The 16,009-nt window shown below is 39.1% G+C and overlaps 1 protein-coding gene across 2 annotated transcripts in view; it reads left to right on the top strand.

Moving 5' to 3' along the window:
- The window catches only part of NFATC3 (nuclear factor of activated T cells 3), a gene marked incomplete at both ends in the record, with an annotated part of 134,449 nt that overhangs the window by 68,220 nt on the left and 50,220 nt on the right, over positions 1-16,009 (top strand). For both annotated transcript variants that reach the window (XM_079723712.1, XM_079723713.1), the window contains one exon: positions 11,603-11,802. In XM_079723712.1, the coding sequence (XP_079579838.1) occupies positions 11,603-11,802 (200 nt within the window). The remainder of the gene's footprint in view (positions 1-11,602; positions 11,803-16,009) is intronic.

The raw sequence follows: 16,009 nt of genomic DNA, 5'->3' as shown, positions 1-16,009 counted from the left end.
AAGCAAATAAAACCACCTTAACCTAAACCTCACATCTTATACAAAAATTAATTCAAAATGGATTGTGAAATTAAATGTGAATTGTAAAACCATAAAACTTTTAGAAGAAAGCATAGGAGAAAATCTTCAGGACCTCAAGCTATGAGAAAAGTTCTCGGGCATGATACTAGAAGAAAAAATTGATAAATTGGACTTCATCAAAATTAAAAACTTTAGCTCTGTGAAAGATCCTATTAAGAGGATGGAGGACTTCCCTGGTGGTCCAGTGGTTGGGACTCCACACTCCCAGTGCAGGGGGTACTGGTTCAATCCCTGGTCGAGGAACTAAGATTCCACATGCTGCACAGCATGGCAAACAAACAAACAAAAGGATGGCAAAGACAGGCTATAGACAGGGAGAAAACATTTGCAAACCACATATCTGACAAAGATCTTGTATCTAGAATATATAAAGAACTTTGAAAACTCAACAGTAAAAAAGCAATTCAGGGGGCTACCCTGGTGGCACAGTGGTTGGGAGTCCGCCTGCCAGTGCAGGGGACGCGGGTTTGAGCCCTGGTCCGGGAAGATCCCACATGCCGCAGAGCAACTGGGCCCGTGAGCCACAACTACTGAGCCTGTGCTCTAGAGCAACAAGAGAAGCCACTGCAATGAGAAGCCTATGCACGGCAACGAAGAGTAGCCCCCTCTCCGCAACTAGAGAAAGCCCGTGCACAGCAACAAAGACCCAGTGCAGCCAAAAATAAATAAATAAAAAAAATAAAATTAAAAAAAATGCAATTCAGTTAAGAAATGGGCACAAGACATGAACAGACATTTTGCCAAGGAGGAGATAAGATGGCAAATAAGCACGTGAAAAGATTTTCCACATTATTAGCCATTAGAAAAATGCAAATTAAAACCACAATGAGATACCACTATATGCCTTATGGAACAGTTAAATAAAAAAATAGTGATCGGGCTTCCCTGGTGGCACAGTGGTTGGGAGTCCGCCTGCCGATGCAGGGGACGCGGATTTGTGTCCCGGTCCGGGAAGATCCCGCATGCTGTGGAGCGGCTGGGCCCGTGAGCCATGGCCACTGAGCCTGCGTGTCCGGAGCCTGTGCTCCGCAACGGGAGAGGCCACAACAGTGAGAGGCCCGCGTACCGCAAAAAAAAAAAAAAATAGTGATAATACTAAATGCTGGCAAGGATGCCAAGAAACTTTATCCCACCTAAACTGCTGTTAGGAATGTAAAATGGTATAACCACTCCGCAAGATAGTTTGTCAGGTTCTTAAAAAACTAAACTTGCATTTACCACATGACCCAGGAACCACATTTGGCATTTATCACAGAAAAATAAAAACTTGTTCGCACAATAACCTGTAAGGTTCATAGTGGTGTCATTTTTCTTAGTCAAAAATTAGAAACAAGCCAAACAGAAGAAGGGTTAAACAAACTGGTATATCCATACAATGCACTAGCTACTATTCAGCAATAAAAAGGAACAAACTGTTGATACACACAGGTTGGAAGGTTCTCCATGGAACTATGCTGAGTGGAAAAAAAGGCAATCTCAAATGGTTACATACCGTGATTCCGTTTATATATATATAACATTCTCAAAATGGCAGAGCTACAGAGATGACACTAGATTAGCGGTTGCCAGGGAACAGGAACTGGTTGAAGACTGTGAATGTAAACGGGTAGCACAAGAGAGTTCCTTTGTGGTAATGGAAGAGTTCTGGATCATGACTGTTACGGTGGTTACTTGAATCTACATATGAGATAAAATTGCATAAAATTACACACATACTTTATTATACAGTGATAAGTTTTATGAAGGAATAAATATTTTGAGCCTTATCCCAAAAGTTACTGAAATTTAAAATGGAGATTGTAGTATTTTTTTCCATAACTAGACTTTGTATTTCATTATACACCAAGATTCATTTCCAGGTGATGATTTTTTGTATGATGTTGTTATATGTACATTTTCAGTTTGAAGCAATTTATATTTTGGAAATTTAATTTTGTATTTTTATTATCTCTACATTGTGTTGTCATGTTTCTAATATATTCAGATCCGCTCCCTCCAAGTAATGTAGCAGGACTGATAATAGAACTCCTCTTATTGAAGCTGCTTTAGTCTGTCGTATACCTTCAGGCTTTAACCCTCCAGCTTTAGTTAAATTAAGCAGGCACAGACCTTTGCTATGGAAACGTACAGAAACATAACAAACAACTTAGCTTACTTTCTTCTACAAAGCAGAAGGTGACCTGAAGAGAAGTATCCTGATACTAGATGAAAGATTTTAGAGAATAGTGTTAACAGTAGCAATAATTTGTTGCCTATAACATTGGCAGCAAATGGGATGGGATGGAATGATAGTCTAATTAATTTATTTGATGTTCTTTTAAAGTCCTTGAGTTGCAAAGGAGAACCCCTATTTTTCTTATGCTGTAGTATATATGCTTGGAGCAGATGTTGGCTGAAATATGTGTTATGAAATATATTCCCTTTGAAATCTTATATGCCTGATTACCTTCCCCCATCACTGGCTCATTTTACTATCAAAGTATAAAGGACAGGTGGCTTATGTCTTTGCCAAGCTGGTATTAATATGAGTCATCTAATATGACTGGGACACTTTGGAATATAGTACTTATGGTATGTTACGTGATATTTGGGTAACTTAATAGATAGCAATAAAATTTTTAGTTTGTATTTTCTATTTTAGATTTTACTACTTCATTTTAAACAGCTACTTTAGTGGTTATAATTCTTTTTTTTTTTTTGCAGTATGTGGGCCTCTCACTGTTGTGGCCTCTCCCGTTGCGGAGCACAGGCTCCGGATGCGCAGGCTCAGCAGCCATGGCTCACGGGCCCAGCCGCTCCGCGGCATGTGGGATCTTCCCAGACCGGGGCACGAACCCGTGTCCCCCGCATCGGCAGGCAGACTCTCAACCACTGCGCCACCAGGGAAGCCCTATAATTCTTATTTAAATAATTCTGTTGACTAACCTCGTGTTATTTTGTTCCACCAAATTGTACTCTCTCATTCCAAAATTCATTCATTCAGCAATGATTAAATGCCCATAACGTGATAGGTACTATACTAGGCTCTGGAGATAACAAGAATGACACTGCCCCCTTCACAGTACTTGGAGGCGAGTGATAAAGTTGTTGGTACTTCTTCCTCCACTACAAGAACAGTTGGTTCCATAGAATAATTTGTTCAATGTAAGATTAAACATGAAAGGGCAACAATAAGTATAGCAGAAAGGATGATTAGCCATGAGTTTGGAGTAGTTCCTTGATTTTTCTTAGCTTCAGATTCTTCATCTATAAACTGGAAAAAATGGCGTGTACTCCACAGGAGTTTTAGAATTACATAAGCTAATTTAGTTAAAGTATATTACCACTTTCTACCTTTACTTTTTCACCTCTGTATCCAAATTTGGATGACTCTCATTCTACATTATCACTTACCCCATCTGCCTCCATACAAACCAAAAGGGAAAAGTGACTGAACCATATTTGTGTGCATATGCATACATACACCCACACTGTTACTATTTCTTCTTTAGTTATTGATTTATTTAGGCTTTTTTTTTTTTTTACTGTAATCATGTTGGCATTTTATTTTTTATGGAATATTTTCCATTCAATTCAAGCTTTAACATTTATTAACTTGTTTATACCAAAATATGTAAAAAGAAATCAAAACTGAAATATTGATAGATTTCTTAAATACACAAATATTTAAATATTTACAGAAAACTGCAATTTCCAGTTAAATATACTAGGTTAAACACATGTTTTTACCTTCATTAGACATTAAACAGTTACAACTTAAGCTTGTTGGTTGGAGAGAAAGAACCAATAATTAAGAAGCACAAATCATTTTATACTAAAGAACCTTGGAAAGGCTCAGGGTGTTGAGGCACTGGTGTCTCTGAAAGTGGGATGTGGGCTTCCCTGGTGGTGCAGTGGTTGAGAGTCTGCCTGCCGATGCAGGGGACACGGGTTCGTGCCCCAGTCCAGGAAGATCCCACATGCCGCGGAGCGGCTAGGCCCGTGAGCCATGGCCGCTGAGCCTGCACGTCCGGAGCCTGTGCTCTGCAACAGGAGAGGCCACAACAGTGAGAGGCCCGCGTACTGCAAAAAAAAAAAAAAAAAAAAGTGGGATGTGAGCTGAGGCCAAAAACAGAAATATTGTTGAAGGTCTACAAAAGAAGCAGTTAAACTTCCCAGATTTTTCTCCCTTATGTGGTATAACGAAGTGATAACCAGTGGCTTACCTTGGGAGGATTCTGGAGATTTATTCTTTAGAGGGAGTGAAATAGAAGTTCTAGGTTCTAGAATAACTAAAGGCAGGGCTTGAGGATCTGTACAGAAAATGGGGTGGGGATGAAAGGGGAGGCATAACGAAAGTCTGTGTACTGAATAGGGAGAGCTTTGACTCCTCTTAACTCCCAAAATGCTTGCAGTAGGTTTATGTTCCCTAGACTGGAGACTGGAGGATTTGCTTTTAGCCAAACTGGTCCAAGGTAAAATACCAGTGTGCCTCTTGACTTGCAAATCTTCTAAGGCTAGTGGTTCTCAACCCTATCAGACCCAACCCCACTCTTTTAAAATTTTAAACAAATATTTTATAATACTTTATTTACCTGAAATGGAAATTCAAGGACAATATAATCAGCCTACACGTGTAATTTTAGAAATACCAATATAATACTTTTATTATTAAGGGGAAATAAATTTAGAAAACGGTTATAAACAAATTATAACAAAAAGTTATATTTCAAAATGAAAAGGCTTGGTAATGACTATAGAGAAAACAATGAAATAATTAGATACTTGTACCTACAGCATCACTACATCACACTTGCACATAGGCAAGTGTGTTGATCAGCAACCTAAATTCCACAAGTGAGTGGCATTATTAGCAATGACATGATTTTCTGAAATGATCAACTCTTGCTAAAGTTTACCTCGGGAATTCCCTGGCGGTCCAGTGGTTAAGACTCTGTGCTTGCAATGCAGGAGGTGCGGGTTCGATCCCTGGTTGGGGAGCTAAGATTCCACGTGCCGCGCAGAGTGGCCAAAATAAATAAAGTTTACCTCAGTTTACATGCAGTTGCATTCATGAAAAATTCATATGTGTTAAAACTGCGATTTGGGTGGTATTTATATATACTAAGGAGTTGGGTTCCAAGTTCGTAAACGTTTCTGTATACACGAATATATATGATGGGACATTCTGAAGTTCTGTGCAACATAGGCTAGTTCCTCCCTTTGAAGAACAATGATTATCTCGTGCATTGATAGGAGTTTGAATTTCTGGCCCCTTTCCATTAAATATCTATATGCACCTCACTCATCATGTTGCCATACTCATTCATTTATAAATTGACTGAGCCTGTTTTGCAGCAACAATGGCAGAGTAGTTAAGATAGAGAGTATACTGGCACTCTCATCATTTTACGCTGCTGCTCAGGGAGCTACAAATCACAGTGATGCAGTTAAAACTCAGTAGTGTTTAAAGTGCTATGAGTACTGAAACTTTTACAGTGCATACTCATCATGTCATCATGATGTCATCATTCTACTCATCATGTCAAAACAAGAAACAGAGGATTTCAGTCATCCTTTTAAAGCACAGTAGACTGTATGTTGTTATTGTGCAATAACGCTATGGCTGGGCTAAAAGAATGTATGTATTATATGGCCTCACATTTCCATCTAGATGTCTCACTGTTAGCTTGAATACCACATGACTAACATTGAAAACATTACCTTATCTTCCTCCAAACCTTTTCTAAATCAGTGACTTCTTCATTTCTTTATTTGCTAGTGATACCATCATTCTCTTGGGTACTGAAGCTCAGAACTTCTAATTTCTTTGTTCCCTTCTCTTTATTATTCTATACGTAGCCAGTTACAAAAAATCTCTTTAGGATCTCATAAGAAAGACTTATTGCATTAATCCTCCTTCATTTCTATTTTCTATTTATGTTCTCACTTCTACCCTTCTTTAAACTTTCAGTACACGTGATTTTAGTGCTTCAGCCTCTTAGCTGGTTTCCATGATTTCGTCTTTTCTCTCCTTCTCAGAGCTTTAATTGCTTTTTATCATGTGCTTCCCTATATCCTATATTATTATTATTAATAAATTTCTGCCTTTTAAGGTCTTCACTAATTCCTTAAAATTTGATAAATGCCACTTTGTTCTTTTTGTGTGTGTCACCTATATAATACTGGCTGAAGCAGTGACATTTGATATAGATATTTCCATAATGGATCCTCAATAAAAAGAGGAAGGGGTGGAGTGGTGAACAAGACAAAGTTTCTGCCTTTTGGGAACTTATGTGGTAATAAGGAAAACAGATATAAACAAATGTATAAAATAATTTTTAAAAATTAATTAGTTTATTTCTTTATTTTTGGCTCCATTGGGTCTTCATTGCTGCCTACAGGCTTTCTCTAGTTGTGGAGAGCGGGGGCTACTGTTCGTTGCGGTGTGCGGGCTTCTCATTGCGGTGGCTTCTCTTGTTGTGGAGCACGGGCTCTAGGCGTGCGGGCTTCAGTAGTTGTGGCATGCAGGCTCAGTAGTTGTGGCTCGCAGGCTCTAGAACACAGGCTGAGTAGTTGTGGCGCACAGGCTTAGTTGCTCCACGGCATGTGGGATCTTCCCGGACCAGGGCTCAAACCCGTGTCCCCTTAACATTGGCAGGTGGATTCTTAACCACTGCGCCACCAGGGAAGTCCCTAAAATACTTCTGATAGGGATAAATACTATGAAAAATAATAAAACAGGATAAAGGGATAGAAATGTGATGTTTTAGATAGGGTGGTTTTCTCTGAGAAGTTGACCTTTGAGTGTAGAGCTGAAGGAGTGAAGTGATATGAAGATCAGAGGGAAGAATATTCCAGAGGGACAAAATATTAAGTATGAAGGTCCTGAGGTTAGGAATGAGCTTGAGTGGTTCATGCAGTAAGGCCAAGATGGCCAGAGCAGACTGTGGAAGGGAGAGAGTAGGAGAAGGTAAGGCAACAAGGTAGCCAGGGCCCAGATCACACAGGACTTGTAAATCATCATAGGGCATTTGAATTTAGTTCTGAGTATGGAAGGAAGCCATTAGAGAGTTCTGAGCAGGGGTGTAAAGTTATCTGGTTAATATTACAAGTTTGTTCTGACTCCTGGACAGAGAATAGGCTATCAGGGAGCAAGAGTAAGAACAGGGAGAGCAGTTATAAGGCTATTGCAGTGGTCCAGGCTTTATTTGCTTCTCTGTAAAGGCACAGGGCTGAAAATCATCCTGGGTAAATTATTTTATCTGATAATAGGCAAAAGACTTCATGTCCTTTCCTGGGTAGAGGAGGATAATCAATAAATTATGATGTTGCTTGGTTACAAACTCCACCGTAAAGCCAGGGATGAGCAAGCAGGAGGGAGTAAAGCAGTCACCTGAAGGACAACATAATCAAATAAAACTCCTTCTACATATTTGAAACTGACTAGATTCCATACTTAGAATCTGGATGCACACTAATAGCTAACGTTTGTTAGGTACATGCCAGACACTGTACTAGGCACTCTATATTTGCTATCATGTGTCAGGATACTTTACAAAACCATAGTGAAGAAACAGAAGAGAATTTCTTTTAAGGTTATTAGGTAGCTCATAAAATCTCAGGTTTGGAAGCTATGTGGCCTAGAACAGTGTGCAGCCACCCTACCCAGTTTTGCTCTAGTGAAAACATCACTGACACTGTGACTCACAATCCCAACTTGTAGGGACAGTGCTTAGGACTGGGCATCAGAAACTCCACCACTACTGTCTTGAAGAGCTGGGCACTCCACTGTGCTTACCAAAAAATTGACTTTAGGCAGTCTGTGTTATCATATTGCACCCTTGCTGGTTCAATGGAATAAAACAGCCATAGAGCAGATCTTCCTCCCAGAGGCATTTGGGGCCAAAAGTAGGAGTGGGGATTGCTGAGCGAGATCTGTCTGAAACTTGTAAGATCTCCACCAAGTGCACGTAAGCCACCACCTCAAAGCAGAGGAATCTGACTAAAACTGCAGTAAAGCCGATACAGCTTAAGAACTGTGACCTGACCAAAAAAAAAAAAAAAAAAATAGCATGCCTCTTTCTGAAGGTAAATACTTGCTACTTCAGTTCCTAGAGTTCTTCTATACAAAATGTCTAGTATATGTTAAACTATACATACACACACAAGAAAGTGTGACCCACAGCTAAGAGAAAACAATCAATAGAAGCTGTCCCAGAGGTGGCCTAAATCTAACTCTGTGTCTGGGTTGGAGTTATCAGAAAGAGACTTTAACATAACAATGATGAAAATGCTAAATTATCTAGTAGAAAAGGTGGGCTAAATATGTGAAGAGATGAAGGAATTTCAATAGAGACATGGGAAAAAATTTTTCTAATCAAAAGGATAATGATAAGGACAAAGATACAAGAAGAGAAAACTACAGACTAATATCCGTAAAGAATATAAGCACAAAAATCCTCAACAAAAAACTAGCAAACCAAATCCAGCAGCACATTAAAAGGATTATACAGCATGACCAAGTGGGATTTACCTCAGAAATGCAGATGATTCAACATATGAAAATCAGTTGTTGTAATATGCCATACTAATAGAATGAAGGCATAAAAACCACATGATCATCTCAATTGACACAAAAGGCATCTGACAAAACGTACCAGCTTATCATTTAAAAAAAAAAAAGCAGCAAACTAAGAAAAGGGGGAAAGTCCTTAACATGATCAAGGTCATTTATGAAAAGCCCACAGCTAATAACATCATACTTAATGGTAAAAGACTGAAAGCTTTTCCCCTAAGATCAGGAGCAAGACAAGGATGCTTGCTTTCACCACTGCTATTCAACATTTGTGCTGGAAGTTCTAGCCAGAGCTGTTAGGCAATAAAAAGAAATAAAAGACATCCAAATTGGAAAGGAAGAGGTAAAGTTATCTCTATTAACAGATGACATGCTCACATACTTTAAAAACCCCAAATAATCCCCAAGAAAGCTGCTAGAGCTAATAAATGAGTTTACGAAGTTTCAGGATAGGAGATCAACACATACTTACCGATTGTGTTTCTGTGTATCAGTGATCAACAACCCTGAGAGGACATTAAGAAAGCAGTTTTCATTTACAATAGCATCTAAAAGTATTAAATACTTAGGAATTAATTTAACCAAGGAGGTATAAGGACTTGTATGCTGAAAACTGTAAAATACTTCTGAAAGAAATAAAAATAAATGGAAATATATAAAGTGAAAATAAAATCCGAATATACATGAAACAAAAATAAATAAAGACATTCCGTGTTCATGGAGAGGAGACTTAATTAACATTGTTAAGATATCAGTACTGCCCAAAGCAGTCTACAGATTTAATGCAATACTTACCCAAATTCCAACAACCCTTTTTGCAGAATGGAAAAACATGTCCTCAAATTCATAATGGGGACTTCCCTGGTGGCGCAGTGGTTAAGAATCTGCCTACCAATGCAGGGAGCAGGGTTCGAGCCCTGGTCCAGGAAGATCCCACATGCTGCAGAGCAACTAATCCCATGCACCACAACTACTGAGCCCATGTGCCACAACTACTGAAGCCTGCGTGCCTAGAGCCCATGCTCTGCAACGAGAAGCCACTGCAATGAGAAGCCTGCGCATCACAACAGAGTAGCCGCTGCTTGCCGCGAATAGAGAAAGCCCGCGCACAGCAACGAAGACCTAACGCAGCCATAAATAAATAACTCTATTTTTTAAAAAATTCATATGGAATTACAAGGGGCTTCAAATAGCTGAAACAATCCTGAAAAAGAAGAGTAAAGTTGGAGGACCCCCTTTCCCTGACTTGTAACATACTACAAAGCTACAGTATTTTACACAGTATGATACTGGCATAAAGGCAGACCAATGAAATAGAATAGAAAGCCCAGAAATAAGCCCTAACATGTATGATCAATTCATTTTTGATAGGGTTCCAAAACCATTAAGTAGGAGAAATGATAGTCTTTTCAACAAATGGTGTTGGGAAAATTAGATATCCCCGTGCAAAATAATGTAGTTGGATCCTTACCTTACATTATATACAAAAATTAACTAAAAATGGATCAAAGACCTAAAACTATAAAATTCTTAGAAGAAAACATGAGGAAAATCTTCTCAACAATGGATTTGGTAATGGTTTCTTAAGTATGACACCTAAAGCACAGGCAACAAAAGAAACAAAAAAAATTAGACTCCATCAAAATTTAAAAACTTTTGTGCATCAAAGGACACAACCAAGAAAGTGAAAAGACAGCCTGCAGAATGGGAGATAATATTTGCAAATCACATAACTGCAAGGGATTAATATTCAGAATATATAAAGAACTTGTACAACTCAGCATCAAAACTAATATAAATGCACACCCATATGTACTCCCAAAGAATGTTGAATTTTTTTGTTTAAGCAGGCACTTAACTTGGTTGAAGTCAACCTGTAAAATCTGTCTCCCTGTGGTTGGTGGTAGTTTATAATCTTATTTCAGTTATTTTAGCCTTAGGCTGCTTGGATCTATCCTGTTCTTGAATGGTTTACAGGTCAGCCAAAGGATTGGGCGGAGTCTATATATATATATAAAATTTGGAGCTCCTCCTCTCTGGCTGTCTCTTTTCTGGGATTTGCCTCTTTCTTTCCAGAGGTTGTGACAGACTGTCCTTGGTTCTTCAAGCCCTTCAGACTGTAGATTTCTTTGGTAGTTTTAGTCTCACTGTAAGGCATGGACTGTGGCTTTCCCTCAGGTTAAAAGCCTTAAAAACAGGAAACACACCTTTTGTTATTCTCTTCTTACATGTGTCAGTTTGTTTCCAGTATCTGCTTACTTTGGTGTTCTCTCCATTCTTTCAAGGTGGGTCCAATGGGTGCTACTCAGCCATCAGACTGGACATAGGAGTCTCCCTAAGTGCTTTAGGCTCTGTTTCTTTTAACTGCCTCCTTTCTTGTGGTCGCTGTTTTTACCTCCAGCACCTCCTGGTCATCACCCTTATTAATCCTGTGTAGCCATCTTAATCTCAGCAGTAGTGAAGGGTACCAAAGAAAGTCAAGTAGCCTAGCTTGTTAAGTCAGCTGAAATTTTAACTTGGAAACATGCAGTAGGATTTTTCAGATCCTTTCTACTAAAAGTGTCTCTGATTTTAACAGCCCATTAGAGGACCTTCCCACATACCCTGATCTTTAGGTCTGGTCTGGATGGTTAATGTTGCCTGGAGCACAGAATCAACATTTCTTTTGTATTCTCCACAGCACTCTATATCAAGGCTTTTCAAAATTTAGGTTGATCTAGATTTTAATAAAAAAAAACTCCCTCATCCCTTTGTAATATATTGCAGCATTTTATAACTCTTAAAATATTTCTGTGATTTAGAGGGCTGTTCACTTATTACTTGTTTTTATTATTATCTTTTTTGAAATAACATTTTATGTATCAATAGTATATGATACAAATATAATAGACTTACTCTTGTAAGCTTATTGTAAAATGCATGGATAATGAATTGTATTTTTCTGTGTTTGCTCTTCCAAATTAGCTCCTGGGCTATAGTGAAAAGCCAATAAATCTACAGATGTTTATTGGAACAGCAGATGATCGATATTTACGGCCTCATGCATTTTACCAGGTGCATCGGATCACTGGGAAGACAGTTGCTACTGCAAGCCAAGAGATAATAATTGCCAGCACAAAGGTTCTGGAAATTCCACTTCTTCCTGAAAACAATATGTCAGCCAGGTATCTTGAAACATATCCCAAAATGGACTGTTCTTTCTTTTCCTAAAATAACTTTCAGAAGAAAAGTATATTTATTTTTATAGTACAAAAATAAGTCATTGGGGCTTCCCTGGTGGCGCAGTGGTTGAGAGTCCACCTGCCGATGCAGGGGACGCGGGTTCGTTCCCCGGTCTGGGAAGATCCCACATGCCGCGGAGCGGCTGGGCCCATGAGCCATGGCCGCTGAGCCTGCGCATCCGGAGCCTGTGCTCCGCAACGGGAGAGGCCACAACAGTGAGAGGCCTGCGTACCGCAAAAAAAAAAAAAAAAAGTCATTGTTCTAAATTAACTGAATAACATTATGTAAATAATTATAGTATATTTGCTAAGGTTGGTACCACATTTCCATAAAGAAAATTCTATTCAGCAAAAGTTTATGACCATGTAGTACCAGCCAAGCATCATGCTAGGTGATAGAGACAAAAGTATGTGGACTTTTTTTCAAGTAGCTCACAGTCTAATAGGGTAGACAGTAAGTAAACAATTGCAGTAAAATTATGATTGTTAAGTTTCCTTGAGGAAAACTTCAACTCTACTTCCAGGTGTCCCATTTCACCCGTTTCCAAATAAAATGAGGTGGCCAACTTCTGAATGAGAATGCAGTAGAGTTTTGTTCAGGTGGATTAGTTAGGAATATATATAGTACCTGTAAAGAAACCTGAAATGCAGTGGCTTAAACAGCTAGAGGTTTAATTTTTTATTCCATAAAAGAAATATACACATAGGCATCTTAGGGCTAGCACAGTGGTTCCATAAGTCATTGGGGCCCCAAGCTGCTTCTGTTTTTTCTTCTCTGCTATTATTAGCATGTGGTTTCCATCCTCAAGATTGCCTTATGATCCACAATAGCTACTGGAGCTCTAGCCATCATAACTGTAATCCTGGAAGGAATAGGAAGAATGGGTAAGAGGAAGGGTAAGAGAGAACTTCCATCTGAGTCAGGCCTCTTTAAAGAGCTTTTCCCAGAAACGTATCCAACACCTTTACTACATCTCATTGATCATCCTTGTATATAAGGAAGACCTGGGTATGTTTTTTTTTCACCTGAGTGCATTGCCACCGCTAACAAGATGGGGGTCTGTTACTAAGAAAAACAGAAAAAAAGAATATTTAGTAGGCAACTAGGTTCTGCCACAACCAGGTATGTGAAACTTACAGTGTAGTTTGTTAGAGAAATTGGTTCAAACTATAATATAGGTCTTTCTTAAGATGGCAATGATATCTGTCCCAGGTTATTGCAAGAATAGTCCTATTAAAATCAGATTTCAGTCTCGAGTTCTTCTCTTTTAAATTTATATTTAAATAACTTTTTAGGTAAACTGAATATACCCCTGAGGACATAGTAACTTATGACATAATTGTACTATTATAAAATAAGAATTGCCTCTTATCTACTTATCACCAGAAAAGACAAGTTAATACTGATTTAAATAAAACCTTATCTTTGCCTGCTTTGTTCAAAGGAACAGTACTCGAGAACTCAACTCCACTAAGTCATTACACGGGCTACGATAGAGTTTTTTCATGGCAGAGGTAGACAGCTAGCTGATAATCTCTACTATTAAATTTCTGTGTTCTGTAATAATTAAAAAAAGAACTTTGAATTCTCAGCCAATCCTTTGTTCAGGTACTTGAGCAAAACACTTAAGAAAAACATTGAAAAAAAAAAAAGAGAGAAAGAAAAACATTGACTCCAAGCATCCTATTTGACCAGTCTTCAAATAAGGTGAGGTAGCCAGCCTCTGAATGAGGATACAAGAAGGCTTCCTCTCTTTTACTCTAGGATCTTACTTTTTTTTGGCCTCGCCACGTGGCTTGTGGGATCTCAGTTCCCCGACCAGGGATCAGACCTGGGCCCTCGGCAGTGAAAGCACAGAGTCCTAACCACTGGACCACCAGGGAATTCCCTAGGATCTTACTTTTTCATCTAGCATCAAAAGCAATATGAATATACTATTATTCAGCTGCAGAGGGGAATTTGAAACTCAACTTTGAACTATCTTTTTCTAAGAACTCATAAAAGTGATTCTTAGGTGACAGTTTGCAGACCATGTTTCCATTGATTCCTCTGGATAGTTCAAGCAGTGGACTTGAATCAAGTAAATAGAAATCACCAGAAGCTTATAACTTAATGGACTGTTAAAAAGATTTTATCTTTTAAGTTGGTCATTATTACCACACATACACACAGTCTTTTCATGTTAAAGGGAAAAAGTTGGTATTTGCTGACACGGTAGATTTTGCTTTACCAGACAAGGAGAGACCTACAAAAGCTTTATCATCTTTACTTTTTTTTTTTTTTTTTTTTTTTGCTGTACACGGGCCTCTCACTGTTGTGGCCTCTCCCGTTGCAGAGCACAGGCTCCGGACGCACAGGCTCAGCAGCCATGGCTCACGGGCCCAGCCGCTCCGCGGCATGTGGGATCTTCCCGGACCAGGGCACGAACCTGCGTCCCCTGCATCGGCAGGTGGACTCTCAACCACTGTGCCACCAGGGAAGCCCCATCTTTACTTTTTTTTAAAAATATTTATTTATTTATTTGGCTGTGCAGGGTCTTAGTTGTGGCACGCGGGATCTTCGTTGTGGCATGTGCGGCATGCAAACTCTTCGTTGAGGCAGTGGGACTCTTGGTTGTGGCATGTGGGATCTAGTTCCCTGACCAGGGATCAAACCTGGGCCCCCTGCATTGGGAGTGTGGAGTCTTAGCCACTGGACCACAAGGGAAGTCCCTATCATCTTTACTTTTTGCCTCAGCTTCCCAAAAGTTCATGATCAAGCTCAATTATAGTAATTATAGTAACTCATATAACCCTAGATTTGGGATATATTTATCTTCTGTTTCTTCTATTCAAAAATATTTCCTATTTCTTTCTTCTTGACCTTATTTGTATTTATGTTGTAAAATGCCTCATATCCTTTTTTAAAATAATGTATAAATCAATAAATTAAAGAAAACAGAGTACATGAGTTTCTAAGACATTCTCTCAAGAACTTGGGAGAGCCTTACCTACAGAATAGCATGAACAAATCAGAGCAGTAGGATCTGAACATATCTTCCTCCTCCTTTTCACATGGAACAGAGGTGGTTCTCAAGATTCATGTTCCCTTCTCCAACCAGAGCTGGCATATACTGCCTGCCTGGATCAGACCAGAAAGAACAAAGTTGTAGAAATACCATTATTACTAGTAGCAAGCAGCTTATCCCCCTTACTCCATCCTACTCTGCCATACACACACCTGAAGCTTCTCTGGCTATCTGTCCACTCTGAACTGTTAGATTGGGGAACAGGAATTCTATAGGAACCAAGGTTTGTGACAACAACATTGTGTGTGTCCAAGAAAGGGTTGAATAAGGAGCAGCTAGGAAGCTACCCAAATCTAAGAAACCTTTTCTAAGTACCTTAGATAACGGGGCAGCTAATGCTGAATGAGCCTGTTTTATCCAGGAACTAATTACTAGGATAAACTGTAGTGACTGAATGTAATATAGTTTCAGGTAGTGGTAGATTAAAAAATTGCGAATGGTAAGACCGTTGTTCAAAATAATTTATGCACAAGTGAGTTGTAGGTATGTATTAAAAGGCTCTAGTGGGGACTTCCCTGGTGGTCCACGCTAGAAGGTATGACTCCACGCTTCCACTGCAAGGGGCACGGGTTCGATCCCCGGTCAGGGAACTAGGATCCTGCATGCCACGTGGCATGGCCAAAAAAAAAGAAAAAGGCTCTGTTGTTTAAGGTGGGGAAAGATTGGTAGATAGTCCCCTTGTTTTGCCTACTATCACACAGGCTTGGTCATTTCAAACCTAATCTATCTTGGATGTGTAAGACCCTTTATTTAAGACCAGTATACCAACCCATAAACCATAGAGACACTCTACAAGATGCTTTAAATATAGCATGCTAGTACATTGCCTTACCGTACTCATAACTCCTCCCTGTTTTTAAAACTCGATGAATATGAATGTGGCAGTGTTGCACTCTGATCTAAAATATAATTGTGTTGTAAACAGAATTTAATAGTTATTTTCATTCCTATAAATGTAGTTTTTTTGGTGGTTTGGTAGCTTTGCTTTTCTTTTTTTTTTTTTTGCATTTCTTAGCCAGAGTTTTAAGATTGTCATTTCTGATACTCTTATTCCAAATCTTCTGCTAGAAACTTAACTCTGC

The sequence above is a fragment of the Hyperoodon ampullatus genome (genome assembly GCF_949752795.1).
Source record: "Hyperoodon ampullatus genome assembly, chromosome: 18".
NCBI classification, from domain to species: Eukaryota; Metazoa; Chordata; class Mammalia; order Artiodactyla; family Ziphiidae; genus Hyperoodon; species Hyperoodon ampullatus.
The sequence above is the reverse complement of the archived record's forward strand: the minus strand, read 5'-3'. Positions and strand labels throughout refer to the sequence as shown.